Below are 15360 nucleotides of genomic sequence, written 5' to 3'. Positions count from 1 at the left end.
TATTTCCGACGTCTTTCGAACTTGTTGGATGGGTAGTTTTTGCGCTCGGGCAAAACGTCCTAACCATCCCAAACTACCCGGTTCAGCGGGATCGTCAAACTTGGCTAACAGAACGGCTTTTCGTCTTCGTGATCTTTTTCTTTTTCGTGTTTTTAGAATCTCGTTGTCAAGGTAATGACACAAGACTTGACGAGGTCTGGGCAATGTTCTCGAATGACTCGGAACCACTCGAATACCTGGGGATGTCGTTGCAAACACATGATAAAGACGACGAAGCGAAAGACGTTTCGCGTCATATCGTTGGCTTCGAATTTCTTCATAGGATCGTCGCTAAGAGTGGAGGGAATCGTGATCCCCTGACCGTACATTCTTTCACACTTTTCACACAACCAACACCAAAACGTCTGATCAGACATTGTGTTTGAACAAAATGACAATTTTATTCAAGTGATCTACTACTTACATTTTATAATGGAAAAATCACGTGAGATTTAACGTCATGGGTACCAAATGAATGCCCTAATCTGGTCACGAAAGCTTCTGATCGGTCAGACTTTTACATCAACAAATCGGATTCGAGGTTGGTGTCCTTATTTAGTGACAAAATGCTCCGATTGGCCAGAATCGAACATCACCTCACTACACCCCTGAACGCTGATTGGTTCTCGAGTTTTATGTAAGCGACGACGCTGTTCCGGTCTCTTCACTCGCAACATCGTTAATTTGGTCTGAGCGCTACCATGGAACCGTGGAACTCAGAGAAGAAATTCTGCCTGTAGACTCGTACGGTGTGCATTGCACGATTACCGTTCGCACGTCGGTTTGAATAAAATGCGATGCTACTGCAGAAAGTCCTTAGTATTGATCATGTCGCAGCCTGAAAAGAACCCAGACTGTCTTTACTTCAAATCCTGCAAGAGGATATATGATTTCTTCGAATGGGGCGATGAACCACCTCGGGGACAAATCAGAGATCATCTGGAGCCAGGAAGTCACACCCACCTCAGTCTTGATGCAGAAGGGCACCATCTACAAGGGGGTACGATGAAGTGGTAGCCTGCAGAACCGGCGGATTAGCGGGGCCGAAAGCGAAACGTGATACAAGAGCGCGGAGCGCGACCACGAGCGCGAAGCACGAGACGAAAAAAATTCTTTCGTCTCGCGCTTTGCGCTCGTGGTCGCGCTCCGCGCTTGTGCATCGCGTTTCGCTCTCTGCCCCGCTAATCCGCCTGTTCTGCAGGCTCATGAAGTGGGCAGCCCCTTTCAACCCACCACGATCGTCAGACAAGCACTCTTACTAGACCCCACCATCACCTTCGGCCCCGAGTTGTGGTAGGAATGTCAGCAGTAGAAGATCTTCACCCAACCTAACAATGACATCATACAATTCCCCCACGCAAGTATATCCCACACAGGGCCCCCACACAAAGAAGAGGAGTTACATCAGGGCTCGTATGTGTCACGTTTCAAGAAAGATGTCCCCAAGTGTGTAAGCCCCTCACTTTGTTGGATGAAGAGGCATCTTTGTAAAATAGTATTCTATTTGTCTTTCAACAGATACACTTAATCCGGGAACCGTAAAAGAAATCGGTCCCCGTTCTTCCTGTTAACAGAAAAAAGAAAACCCTTCATTCAAAAGGTCTAAGCGAGTGATTTTACTCAAGATGAAGTTCACAACAAATTCAATCGAACTAAAAAGAACCTACTCTCCCATCTTACTCTCCCGTTAGTGTTTTTTTACTGTTTTTTTCTTCAAAACTTTTCAAAAACTTGTCATTCAAAAATATTTTTGACTCTACAAGGAAAAAAAGGTTTTCGTCAGCCTCTTGCGAATTTTGTGACGTATCATCCTGACGCCATCAAATAATGACTACATTCAAATGAACCATTGATGGGGTAGCTTCCCCTCGCACCAGCTCACTGCGCGCGCAACTTTCCCGTCAAACTCATTCTTATAATTCTGCCGCACACAAGCCGATTTTTTGTCGTAGAACTGCACTGCAGATCTCTTCTCGGGCCCAAATAGGGTTAAAATTTGTCGAGGCATCAGCTTGACACATACTAGCCGATTATTTGTCGCGACTAACCGCGTGGAGGCTTGAGGCCGAGTCATCCAAAATCAGGATGGCGCCTATTCCAATCACATGACTCTCATGACATTTCCTAATTGGTTGAGGCGCGCGCGAGCCCCGACAAGTTGTCTGGTCCACCGCACACTAGCCGAAAAGGTCCGACAAGACGTTTTCAGATCTAGCACTGTCAGATATCGCCCGACAAGCCCCGATCTTGTCACAGACTTATATGAATTCACACTAGCCGACAAGTGAAAATTATTTGTCGGCCAACAAAAAATCGGCTAGTGTGCGGCGGCCTTTAGCGAAAACTTATTGATTTCCACGCGGTGAGGAAAAAATTACCACCACTGTATTCGGTTTATGGTTGTCTCTTTATTTCTAATCCAAAATATCAGCTTAAAGCGTTCAGAAGTCACCAAAATTCTTCAATAAACTCAAAAAGTGGAATTCTGAGCAATGGTTTTCTTACACTCAAGGTCGTTCATTTTGCGAGTTCATAAAATTATAACTGACTCTGAGAATGTTCAAAATTGCTCCTGAATAATTGGAACAGTTCCAAGCTACTGATGTCTTGAAAGAGCCAGACAGCTCGAGGCGAGGTTCTAGTTCATCAGACTCTGGAACTACGGACTCTGTAATTTGCTCGACTGCTCGGGTTGTAATGCTGTTGAGCTCGTCAAGATATAGAGGTTTCTCCTTCAGGCGCTGGAACTAGCTGGTTGTAAGATTGATCAATGGCCTCGACACAATCTCGATTTGACTGTCTGGAAACCCTTGCCCGTCGGACACTGGGACTACTCTCTTTATTTTTTTATAAGAATATGTTTTATAAGGATGACGAGGCTGAAATTCGCAAAATTTTAAGCATGCTTTAAGAATTAACCAGAGGCTGAGATTTTGTAAAGAATAATGTGTGTTAAAAAAAATTGAAAATACAAGTTCAATACAATTATTAGACTTCCCACAAGTCGACCTCATGAATTTCAGGGTAGAATAAGTTTGGCCGCGAAGCGACCGAGCGAGCGAAGAAGTCGCGAGAGGTACTGAATAAACAAGACGAAGGCCTTTTCAGAAAGTCTATACAATTATACGTTTTTAAATAAGCCGTATAAAATTCTTTCTTTCTTTAAAGAGCAAAACAAGCCAAGAAGCAGCAAATAACAGCACTAGCCGTTTGTTCGAAGTTATATGCGTAATATCAGGATATAATTAGTGCCCGCAGGCTGGCTCCAAAATTACTTTAACACTATCCAGACACCAAATACACTCGAAAACAAATATGTCCTACGCTATAATCTAAGAATATTCACAAGAATATTTTCAGCCTAAAATCGGCAGAAAAATAAGAATATTCAGCCTCGGCAGGAAAAACAACATCTTGAGATACCCAACTCTGAGTGATGATCTTGCCGCTGGTGACGATTGAAATTGGTTTGGTGTACAAAGGTTTTAGTACAGACCTGACACTGAAAGTTACGCTCTTTTTATATATATATATATATATATATATATATATATATATATATATATATATATATATATAAGAACCGTTTTTATAAGAGCGTTGAGGCTGAAATTAAGCAAAATTTTAAGGTGGTATGGTACCCTCAAATGGATCAAAAAGTTTGTTTAAATATGGTGAAGAAAGATCAATTGTGTGCTATTGCACTCAAGAAGAGAAATTAAATTTCTAGAGTTTTACTCAAAATGGTTGCTATGGAAACCAGCCACAGCCTTTTGAAGTAGTGTCTCATAGTATTGACGCCAACACTTCATGCTCTTTTACAAAACAAGATTTGACTGTCAAATAAGCATGTCATGTAAGTTTCTGTTTTGTTCTGTGCAGTGAACCTAAGTTCTGACAGTTAACTCTTATTTTCAGTGCTTTTTACAGCTTTATTTGGAAATAACCTTATTTTTTAACACACCCAGTGGACAAATCATCTCATGTCACGTGACAGACCTTAAAATGTTACGATTTTTTTGGTTTATGACATCACGACACTATTGGTCTTTGATCAGCCCAAGTTTCGGGAATTCTACTTAAAAACCTTGCAAAGTAGAAATGTCAGTCGGTACAAAAGTAAACTTTTGAGAAAAATGCACTTTAAGTTTCTTACACGAAGTATTAAGCATTTAACGAGCCACAAATAGTGGGGGGGGGGGGTGCAGATTGGATCTCGGGGGAGGGGGTGCAATGGTTGTTCTATTTTGTAAAAAGTTACCGCAGTTGTGGGACATATTCCCTGTGATAAGGTAAACAGTCGTTGCTATGGCCGTTGCCACGTGAAAAAACTTATACCACTGTGTACTTTCCTTAAATTTCACACTCATCTGGAAGGAAATTCGGCAAGATCGTTTCAAAATGTTTCTGACAAGTCCTCAAGGGTCTTAAGTCTTGTATTTCCGAGAAATTGAATTTTTCATGAACATCGCCATATTTTAGGGTACCATACCCCCTTAAGAACGTATTAAGAACATTCCTCAGGTTGAGAGTCCGCTAAGAACGTGTTATTTTGCTAATCTGTATGTATTTAATGACAAGCATAAAATAAAGGTAACAACAACAAAAAAATGTAAAATCAACCCAAATACTTAAGGTGGCCGAACACAGTTTTCGCGCGCGCTGTTGCTGATGCAATTCAGCGCGCGCACAAGGATTGCAAAAAACAAACATGCCGTCAATAGAGCGATCATTTTATTTACTCAACACCCGCACTATCTGTGCTATTTTTCTCTATAACTGAACGCAGTGTATTGATGGCTTTAGTCTTTTATCACAAATATATGTTAAAAAAGGTAAAGATGGAAAGAACTCAGCAATTCTCAGCTTTTTCGTTGTTACCGAAAGAACCCAGTTAAATGCAGCGAATGCGTATTAAGTCAAAAAATTGCGATTGAATGAAAATTTGCACTCTCGGAAATACGCCTATTTCTCGAGAACCACTCATTAGAATTTCACGAAATTTGGCACGAAAACACTTTAGGAAATAAGTAACTGGAGTATTGAAAACAATTGAACTTTAACAAAGGAAACTCTAGACATTCCAGTAAAACTTCAAGAAGGGATAATTAAAGATCTCGCTGTTGAATTATTAGCAAAATGGTGTTAACTTGTGAGAATCCTTACAAGCTTGTTGCGTTCAAATTATAAAGAAAAGCTAATGACTAGACTTTCTATAAATACTCAAAACTGGCCTGTTTATTTTTATTCGTGTTGCCATGGCAACGGCACATACGTCAGCTTAACCATCGAAAAACCAACGTTTGTGTTGTTAACTTCCTTGCTGCCATTTTTGGCGACCGAGAGATCAAGGGTTTTAGAGAAAAAGGTGAATGAAACACAGGGATCAAAAACTGTGTTCAGCCACCTTAAGGGCATGTTTTGCATAACATTAACAATGGTTTACTTTTTGCATGACACACATCTCGGTTTGTAACAATCAGTACGGTTCTTCTTTATAACGGTTTTAAAATAACTTCCACACCATCAAAGTCATCAGGTGATACAAAGACTGAAGTATTATCAGGGTAAATTTAAAAACATCGTCTATAGTCGGCCCTTCAAATTTCGTTCCTACAGGAACCACCTCGAAAAAATTTCGTATTGATATTTTTGTTACGTCCGATTCCTCTGAAATTTCGAGGAAAGCGTGACTGGTAATTTAGCTAATCACCTGCGAAGTTTCAGGCAGGAACTCTCAATGTACCCTACATGACCAACTTTTTTCAAACCGCGTGGTCAGTCGTGTTAGGATGTCAAGTAGTGAGGAAAGTGAGTTGGATCGGGAACTCGAAAATGAAAACGACGAATGGAGGTAAGCAGGTAAGAAATATGTAAACAATTGAACACGAAGGTTGTATGGCGCGTTTTTAGGGTCAAAATTAAAAGCTAACTTTTCAATCTTTTCTTTTACCTGCTTCACTCATTTCCTGTCTTTGAAATTAGACAGTACGCATCTCTTTTGACCTCCGAAAAAATACATTCCGCGTTTCCTGAATACTAAAATCATACCATCCGGCATATTTTGACCTTTAATTTGAACAAATTATCCGCGTTTCCTGACTTCTCTCGAATTTTAAGTCCGGCATGTTCTGACTTTCTCCGTAATTGGTTTCCAAATGTCGTATTACTTAGTTTAATAAAGATTATGCATGTTCTTATCCATTCATGCACATCATCTTATACGTGCATTCTTATACATTCTTATACATAAATTAGGACATATCACGCCCTCCCTTTTATGTAACGGTAGCCGGTCGTTTCGGCTACAAGTCGATTCGCCTACACGATCGAAGTCGTTTCGCCTGCACGATATGAGTCAATTCTCCTACATTACAATACTACTTTACAATACTAAAAGGCTTTCAAATCTAAAAATTGACAAGTAGGTTTTCGGTAATTATATAGTTATGTTTTTCGGAAGAGCATTCCACTGCGACAGCGCGGCTATGCTAAACGTTCAGTCTCAACAAACGAGCTAATAAACTTGAAGATCACCAACAGGACGAGTTCATGTACCAAAAAAAGAGAAATAAACTTCATCTTTAACTTGAAATGATACGTGAGTGTGTGCGTACTTTTTCGTTGAAGTGGTCCGCTGAAGGTGGGTGTGTTTTCTTTCTGCTTTGTTGTCAACTTCTCTATTGTTCGGACTTGCGACTTTCTGAACAATAACAGCTGTTTAGTGCCTCGCTCAAGGTAAGTGTGATTTTTTTCTCTTTTTCTTTTACAGCAATACTGCGCCTTTCAATAAAATGCGGACTCTAAAAATTCAAAGCTCAACCAACAAATGCGTTTTTCGCTACCGTCAATCAAACGTTCGGCGGCTCCTCCCAGCTTCCGACTACTGCCGAGCACTGTTTCGTTGTTTGAACTGAGCTCAACGATTTGATTACTGCGCGCTCAGTGTCCTCAGTTTGTATCGAATCGAATCGAATCGAATCGAATCGACTTCAACTTGCATCGAAACGACTTGTATCGGAACGACCGGACACCTTTTCCAGAATTCGCAAAAAAGGTTACCGCAAAAAAAAGTTCCCGCAAAATTACTCCATAATGAGAGCAAGATGTGATTGAGTAACACTGATTACAAAATATCGTCGATTCGCAAAAATAAACTGTTGTTACGGGATTTTCCTTTCGACCTCCCTTTCACCAAAAGAAGTCTGACAGTCAGTGTTCATTTATCTTCCCAAAATAACTTCGACTTAAGTGTAGGCGAAACGACTTAGATCGTGCAGGCGAATCGACTTCAATGTAGGCGAAACGACTTGTAAGCTAAACGACTTGTAGGCGAAACGACCGACATTCACCACAACGGTTCGCGTTGTACATGTATTAAACACACTATCACACCCTCTCTTTTATTACGAAAACAGTCCTAAAGGGACTGGTCAAAAAGTACTAGGGGGTGGGCCGGAGCAGAGAGGGGGTGGCTCATCAGTTTTTGAGCCCTTGGTAAGCCGGTTGGGTCGTTCAATTTTCAGCTACCCATGGCGGGTGGGTCATCCTGTTTTATAACAGGAATTGGCACACATTTGCCACCATTGACAACAGAGGTAACTCCTTCCAGTTCCAAAGGACGAAAATTTTTCGAGCCATGGCTGGAAAAAGTACACGTGGTTGGTGTACAATAGGGATGGCAATTTCATGTACTGTAAAATCTGTACGAAAGCCAAGAAGTCTAACGGAAGTCCCAGGGCATCTACATGCTATTTGTCCCTATGGGTACGGTACATATGTTCATGGGTCTGCATGGGACCCACACTCTTGGGCTTGCTGGCTGTGTTAGTCCAGAACTCACTACAGCCTTTTTCTGGGTAGATCACTGTTCCACAAGTAGCGAGGCAAAAAGTCAAGTGTGAAAGGTTTACGGTCAAGCTCTTTTAGAGTTTACGGACATAGCCTTAAGTTACAAAAGTAAAGGAAAATAATATTATTTTTAGATGGTTTTGTATTACTGCAAAGAAAGAAAAAATCTAAAACGTGAACAATGTCACAGTTCCATACAGAAAATGTGATTTTGTTGGATTATGCAACCAAAAATGTCATGTTTCGTAGGGGGTGGGTCATGTGATTTTCAACCTTCATTTAGGGGGGGATCACTCATTTTTGTTCCTAATGGAGGGGGTGGGCCATGTGTTTTCTAATCAACACATTTTCAAAGCGCCCCCCCCCCCCCCCACCCTGTACTTTTTGACCAGTCCCTAAGCTGCAACAGTTCACCGCTTAGACACTTAAGCCAAAACATAGTCCTCAAGATGTTTCGGGTGTCTGCAGACGCGCTGAGACCTTCTTGGCTCAGGTGCTTTCACAGGTGTAGCAGGCGGAAGTAAGTCAGTCGGCAATTCAACCACAAATTGAGAAGGCAACTCAAAGGTTTCAGTCACAGGCTTCACGGGCTCTAGTGGCTGTGGCTCACGTTACAGGCACTGTTCACGTTGAGTGTCATCGGTCGTAGCAGCAGGTTTGTTGGTCTTCCTAAGATTAATTCTGTTCTTCCACTTCGTAAGATCTTTCACTCAGACGATTCTTGACAACTCCTTTCTTCATCCCTTCTTTCCAACCTGCCATGGCTGAACTCTTACAGCATCGCCTTTCTCCAAAGGGTCTAAGTCACGGGCGCCTCTGTTGTGATTAGGGAGCTTAAGCAACGATGATGTCGACGCCGAGGACGACGCCTAGCAAAAAATGAATTTATATTCTACCAGCAAAATTCGCAATTGTCTAGATCTGTTCGGTGCGCCAATGGCTCTAAAAACGTGTTTAAGCTAAATATGCCACGGTGGTGTTCAATTCCAAATGGAAATACGAAAAATGAGCCGTCGTCGTCCACACTCCTTAGACGACACAGAACTTGGTCGTTTCACGTTCTTGTTTTGCAGGGGACGGCAAAGAAATGTGCAAAGATTTGTAACGCACGTGCACAGCTATTGTTTTGCTCATTAAAACTTTTGTTTGGTGAAGTTCTCGTTGCCGTCGTCGTCGCGGTTTGCTAAAACTCCCTCATAACGAGCGTGCAGTTGCTGGCGCAGGCGAAGCTTGGTGTGGGTTTTATCTTCATCAGCTACAGACGGTTTAAGTAAACCGGCAGACATGGGTAGAGGACTGCTTGTCCTTCTGTTAAGAGGGCGCTGAGCTGGGCTGATTTGAATTTCCGAAGGCGGTGTATTCCTGTGGTCAGGCAGAGCAAGAAACGCATTCGAACCAGCCCTCTTACACTTCAAGAGAATCTTCCTGGCGTCTTTCACAGCACTTTTGCCGGGCCTTGCCATTGGACTGACTGTGACGGGGACTGCTAGTGTAGTGATCAAAGTCCCACTCATTTGAGAATTTCAGGAAATCCCTGGAAGAAAACTGTGGTCCGTTGTCAGTAACTAGCTGTTCCGGTATGCCTTGCCTTGCGAAATGCGCTTTGAACTTCCTGATTACAGACACCGACGTTGTGCTTCTGGGGTGATCAAGTTCAAAGAAGTCACTGAAATAATCAGACGTCGCTAAGTAGCTCTTTCCCTCTAGTCGAAAAGTCCGAAAAGGTCAGCTGCAAAGTACTGCCAGGACCGACTAAGCGTTTGGTGACTCTCGAGTGTTTCCTTGGTCTGGCTTCCCTCGCATTCTCTGCAGGCTTCACAGGTAGATACGCGACTCTTAATATCCTCTGTCATGCCAAGCCAATAAAGACACTCGCGCTCTCTATTAAGGCAATCATTAATTAACTCCCAGGTGTGAGTTGTCAATACTCCTGAGAAGTTCGCCTCTAGCAGCCTTCGGGACTACCACTCTCTCAGTCTCTCCTTTGAAAATACAGTCGAAACTCCGGTTGCAACCACCTCTCCTCAGCTGCCAGTTTTCCAAAATACCAAAACTTTTCAAGTCAGATCGCTATATTTTAAACCTCTTGTAAGCGACCATCCCTCGTAAACGACCGCGACCACTTTTAGAGCTAAAAGTTTGAAATTTTTCTTTGTTGTCACCCTCCAGTAAGCCACCACTTGACAACTAATAGAGCGTAAATTACGTAATAATGTGTTGTAGCATTATCGCATTCCTGGGTAGCACACCCGGGGGGCGGGGGGGGGGGGGTGGGTACTTGGGCCAATTTTTTTTGGGTATGTGCCGCTGGCCTCTCAGAATCACTACCACATTATAGTCATATTCTATGGCCAATTATAGACCCCATCTTAGTCACTTTTGGGTAAATGTAATTTTCACGACCCCAACTTAGTCACTTTCTGTTTTTGCGTCTACCGTATAAATCCTTTTAACTAAGTCTTTCTAAAATGAATTGACACATTTAATAAACTGAATGAAGAACACTTTACTTTACAACTACACTATAAACATTCTGGTACATTTGTTTACCATAAACATTTACAAACAAACCGTCATAAATAGTTGAAATGCAAACATTCTTCTTTAACGGTAACATTACACTAGCATTGACATTATAATAGCATTTTTGATGAGGATAAAAGCAATTTATAGAACTTTCAGAACAGAAAATTCATAATCGTAATAAAAATACTAAATATTAAACAACAGCAATAAATACGGTAACATTTTTTTTTCGGCGAATCTTTCCGTTTATAAATCACAACTTGTCAGAATTTTCTTACTCTCAAAATCCCGGAAAATTGTGACCCCATTCTAGTCATCCTATAAAAATGCTTGAAAAGGCGACCCCATTATAGTCAGTCCAGTCGTGAAAATGCGACCCCATCCAGCGGTACATCCCCATTAGCCCATTTATAGGAAGTGCCCCCCCCCCTCCCCCACCGGGGTAGCACAAGAGACGGAATTTTTTTCAATAAGAAGCATCGGATCTTCTCGAAATTGACTTTTCACATGAATAAACCATTTAAAACATGGGGTAAGTCTCTGCAGTTACCATGTCTAATGAGGCAAAATTTTGGCCCAATCATGTGGTCTAAGCTCTTGTAAGGGACCACCTCCCGTAAGCGCTTACGGGATGTTCGACTGCAATTCCATTCTGAACGGACATTTCGTCTCTCATATTGAAATTCGAAGAGACCACAGGAGGCAGGGCACTCTTGTCATCAGGCCAGCGCTGCTGAATACCGGCACTTCTTCCTTTAGTTCGTTTAGTGTCATCGTCCGGGTGAGGGTAGTTCTGCCGAAAAAGGACTGTTGTTGGCGACTGACGTTTCGACAACCTGAGCGGAAGTCATCTTCAGAGTCAAGTGAATAGTGTTAGTGTGTCGATGATGTTATAAGTCTGGTCCGTTGAACGTGATTGGTCAGTTCAGCCATGATGTTATTGGCTGAAAGACTCGTGTAAAGTTTGTCATCACTCATTGGTTGGTTTCGATCCGTCTATTGTTAGTCAAAATGGTCGGGTTTTGGTCTGTCTATTGTTAGTCAAATTAAGTCGGGCTGTTGGAAGTCCGTTTGTCGGTTTCGTTTCCATCGTGGATAAGTTGTTTGTAAGCCGCCGGTAGTTGTTGACATCTGTTAAAAGGTGTTTGTTCTAGGTTAATGTACCAGCTTTCCAGAGTCAGTCGTTGAAAATAGTTTGTACTGTACGGTTAAGCACTGAGCAGAGTCCCAGTCAATGTTGTGGTTTTTCAGTTGAATGATGTACAGCAATGTGATTGTTGGCATCACCATTTCTCGTGGCTCGTTTGTGTTCAGTCAGTCTCGTGTCAAGATTTCTGCCAGTCTCACCAATGTAGGAGGCCTGGCAGTTGGAGCATTTGATTTTGTAAACTGCTTCCTGTCTGTTGTTAGGTTCGTCCCTGTCTTTAACGTTGGTCAGTAAGTGTCGCAACGTAGTTGTAGGTTTTTGGGCCACACGGATGTTGTAGGGCTGTAGTATCCGTGAGATGGTCTCAGAAGTGCCCTCAATGTAAGGTATAGTCACTGTACTAACAGGTGTTGGGTTCCTGTTCGTTGCGTCAGCTTCAATAGGTCGGTAAATGTTTCGTCTAATAAAGTCAACGTTGTAGTTGTTTTTGTGAAAAACACGTTCTTCCTTCTTTAGTTTCCAAAATCAAGCATCGCTCACTGTCAAAAAAAGGTTTTAATCCGTTCAATTATTTCAGAACACGTTTTGTAAGAAAAAATCTTTTATAAATTTATATGAAACCTCTTTGTCATTCTTTGTACTCTCGCAGTTCGAGTTGTTCTTTTCCATAGCTCCTTTGCAATCACATAGTCGTGTATTAAGTCTCTCAAAATTGATCAATCTTTCTCGGGACCGTATTACAACAATATCGGCGCTTGGTCTTTTTGGTAGGGAACCTCTCTGGTGATCACTGGGCTCCATTATCATATGGGTCTTAACTTTGAATTATTAGATGTAAATCTTGTATACGTACCCTTTTCCAAGAAGGCGGAAAATAATAGCAAATTTCGGAAACTTCAACTTCAACTGCTTTATTATTGCGCATTATTTACAGACTTAATTTACATCAGTATTATAAAATAAATATAAAAAGAGAAATATATGCTACATCATGATAGGACTATGGAGAGAATTAAAAAAAAATATATGTGCGTGGTGACCAGAGTCAGCCATTGCCTTTCGAGCTGGTTACTACCATGTCACTTGAGTTACTTTAAATGCGGTGCAACAAAAATACGTTACAGTCGGAAAAGTCGGCAAGAATGTAAATTACAAGGCTACTTTGGTTTACTCGACTGGAGGATGACCAAAATAAGCGGAACTTCTTGAAAGGTAGACGTGCTTTTTATTTCGTTTTAGCTTCCAGTTCCAGTCCGTCTAGCAAGGCTCCAGGTCAAGGCAACGAATGCCGAGCTATTCAATGCTGACCCTGAACGTTCACAGGGCGACCTTCACAGAAGAAAGCCCCTGAGAGAGACAAGTCTGCGCGAGTGGGTCCCCTGTAAATAGGCTCCGCGGAGCCTATTCACAGGCCACGGTCAATTGAACAAGTACACAGACGTTGAAGTTCAAACTCATTGAATCGGTGAAGATAAGAGTTTGATGTGATGACGGCACAAATGCCGGCGGCGGATTTGGTCGATTTTAGCAGTAAATGCTGTAAGATAACGTGGACATATTCGAAGGTTGCTAAAAATAAACGATAGCCAACTTTTAGAAGTAAAATAAAAACCATTTAACAATGAAACAATCCGTAACACGTTGAGAAATGCAGATCTATTTCCCTGTTGTGATGTCACTGTTCCACGACTTCCACTCCGTGCTACCATAATAACTTGCAAAGTACGAATATCGCCGATTTCGTTTCTGATTTTCATCCCCTGGTAGTTCCCTGGGAGATCGAGAAATGAAACTTGCTAGAAAGGAAATTTTCAGTTGTTTTCGAATTTTTATCGCCCGATAGAGAGGCGTGACGATACCTGTCACGCAAGCACCTACAGATATGCATGAAGGCCACGTCGACTGGTCAGCGGGTGCAATCGTTCCGAAAAAACAAATATGGCCACCATCGTTCAGCTCAGTGAAGGTTGAAAAGTTATTTTGTACGGCAAAGAAAGCTGGAAGACATCTTACTACTGATCTAAATAAGATCAACTCGACATGAAGCACACAGACGAAGAGTCTGTACAGAGGTTAACTGTCAGAAGAATATTTCTTACGCGCGGAAAACTTAAAGCATCTAGTCGCACTTCGGCGCTGATGTCAGGTTTTGCTATGGTGAGCTTTTGAGCTGTTTTTTGTTTGGGTTTTCAGTGTGAGTTTACATTTATCTGTAAAAAACGCAGGGTAGCTTTTTTAGCTTCGCTGTAGCTTACTTGCAATGAATTACCGTAGTTACTTTGCTAATTAACAAAACTGCTCCTTGTTTACCAGAGTTTAGAGCATATCTGTATATCTAAGCTTTAGCTTATTTGTTTAGTTCCTTTTCTCTTTGAAGGCTTGTGTGAAAAGCGTTTTACATTCATTTCGGAAGCTAGAATATCTAGATATATCAGATTATTGATTGCAATAGAAAAAAAGGTTCTATTTTCAAGAGTGTCTTTTACGTAAATAAAGACATGAATGACCATCGCTGTTGTGTTAAGCTTATGTTCAAGCCTGAATTTTTTCAGGTGTTACTTTGACAACTGTGTTAAATTGTGTACATAAATGCAATGATCAATCGCGTCTTTACGTCTTTCTCCACCGTTCAAATTTACGCGTTTCACTTGGTCACTTGCCGTCTCTTTTACAATGGAAGCAATATTAGTTTCTCGATTTGTACATAGTGTGTCCAATTCGCACAGCCTATTAAATATCACGAGCAATTTATTTATTTCGTGATGGATGTTTGCTTGTTATGTGTACATTAGAGAAGAAGGAGCTTAAATCCACCTTAAGAATTCTGATGCTGAGAAAGGTGTCTAATTGGTGCAAACATTTGCATCCTTGTTTGTAAGGAGGTATCAACTTTCAGTGCTATATTTTGCAGGTGGCAATGGTGGAAATTCAACTAGAACCTGGCATCCCTCAAGAACTATTGATAGCATTCAGTGTGATGACTACCGTTCTTATTTCAGTACATGTCTTTGCACTCATGATATCTGTCTGCATTCTCCCGAATATCGAGGGAGTGGCAAATATTCAGTGTCAGGGAACTCAAATGGTACGTGATTCACCACATGAAAAACTACATACGTACATAGAGATTGCATGGATCTTCTCAACAGGTCTTGGGACACTTCTCTTCTTGGCAGAGATTGCAATACTCTGTTGGGTGAAGTTCTACAATTACAGCAAACCTGCGGCTGTAGCAGCTTCTGTGGTGCTGGTGCCTGTGTGTATTGTGTTTGTTTGGTTTGCTATTCATTTCTACAGATCTCTTGTTCAACACAAGTATGAAAGGTCTTTTCAGGGAATTGAGGAACTTCAGCAGATTGCTAACCAGCTTCACACAGACACAGGAACATCACCAAGTTCACCTGCTCCTAGTCCATGCCCTAATCACAGGGTCTAACAAAACGTTTACTGCACATTTTCATGGTCTTGTAATATAACTAACAACTGGATATACGTTGAGAGCTCATAATTTTAAACCATTTTAATTAAAGAACACGTTTTAAAATCTCCAATATGGATATACACTGCAAAGACATGAATTATCATTGCAGTTATGTACATAACTTACTGGTAAACAGCTGTGAAAATAAAGACTGAAAAATGATCATTCATGTCTTTGCATCTTTCTCTGTAGTTCAAATATATGGTCTTTCATTTAATCACTTGCATGGCTATATACACTCAGGAACAAATAGTCTGTAAGATCAGTTTGTTAAACCGTGGTGTACCATAAATTTAGATCATTCTTTCATTTATAA

At 41.3% G+C, this 15360-nt stretch overlaps 1 protein-coding gene across 1 annotated transcript; it reads left to right on the top strand.

Annotated features, from left to right (window-relative positions):
* The first annotated feature begins 12540 nt into the window (after positions 1 to 12540).
* Positions 12541 to 15005, top strand: LOC145463973 (calcium release-activated calcium channel protein 1-like). The gene is made up of 2 exons (XM_081447771.1): positions 12541 to 13720; positions 14475 to 15005. The coding sequence occupies exons 1-2, from the start codon at positions 13604 to 13606 to the stop codon at positions 14997 to 14999; spliced, it is 642 nt and encodes a 213-aa protein (XP_081303897.1). The 5' UTR covers positions 12541 to 13603; the 3' UTR covers positions 15000 to 15005.
* Positions 15006 to 15360: the final 355 nt, after the last annotated feature.

Source organism: Orbicella franksi, chromosome 12, assembly GCF_964199315.1.
Source record: "Orbicella franksi chromosome 12, jaOrbFran1.1, whole genome shotgun sequence".
Taxonomy (NCBI): Eukaryota; Metazoa; Cnidaria; class Anthozoa; order Scleractinia; family Merulinidae; genus Orbicella; species Orbicella franksi.
Note: the sequence above shows the minus strand (reverse complement) of the source record. Positions and strands in the feature narration are given on the sequence as shown.

Coding starts and splice junctions, on each gene's coding strand:
- LOC145463973 (XM_081447771.1), top strand. CDS start 13,604: ATGAAGCACACAGACGAAGAGTCTGTACAGAGGTTAACTGTCAGAAGA. Junction 13,721..14,474: donor TGATGTCAGGTTTTGCTATG/GTGAGCTTTTGA, acceptor TATATTTTGCAG/GTGGCAATGGTGGAAATTCA.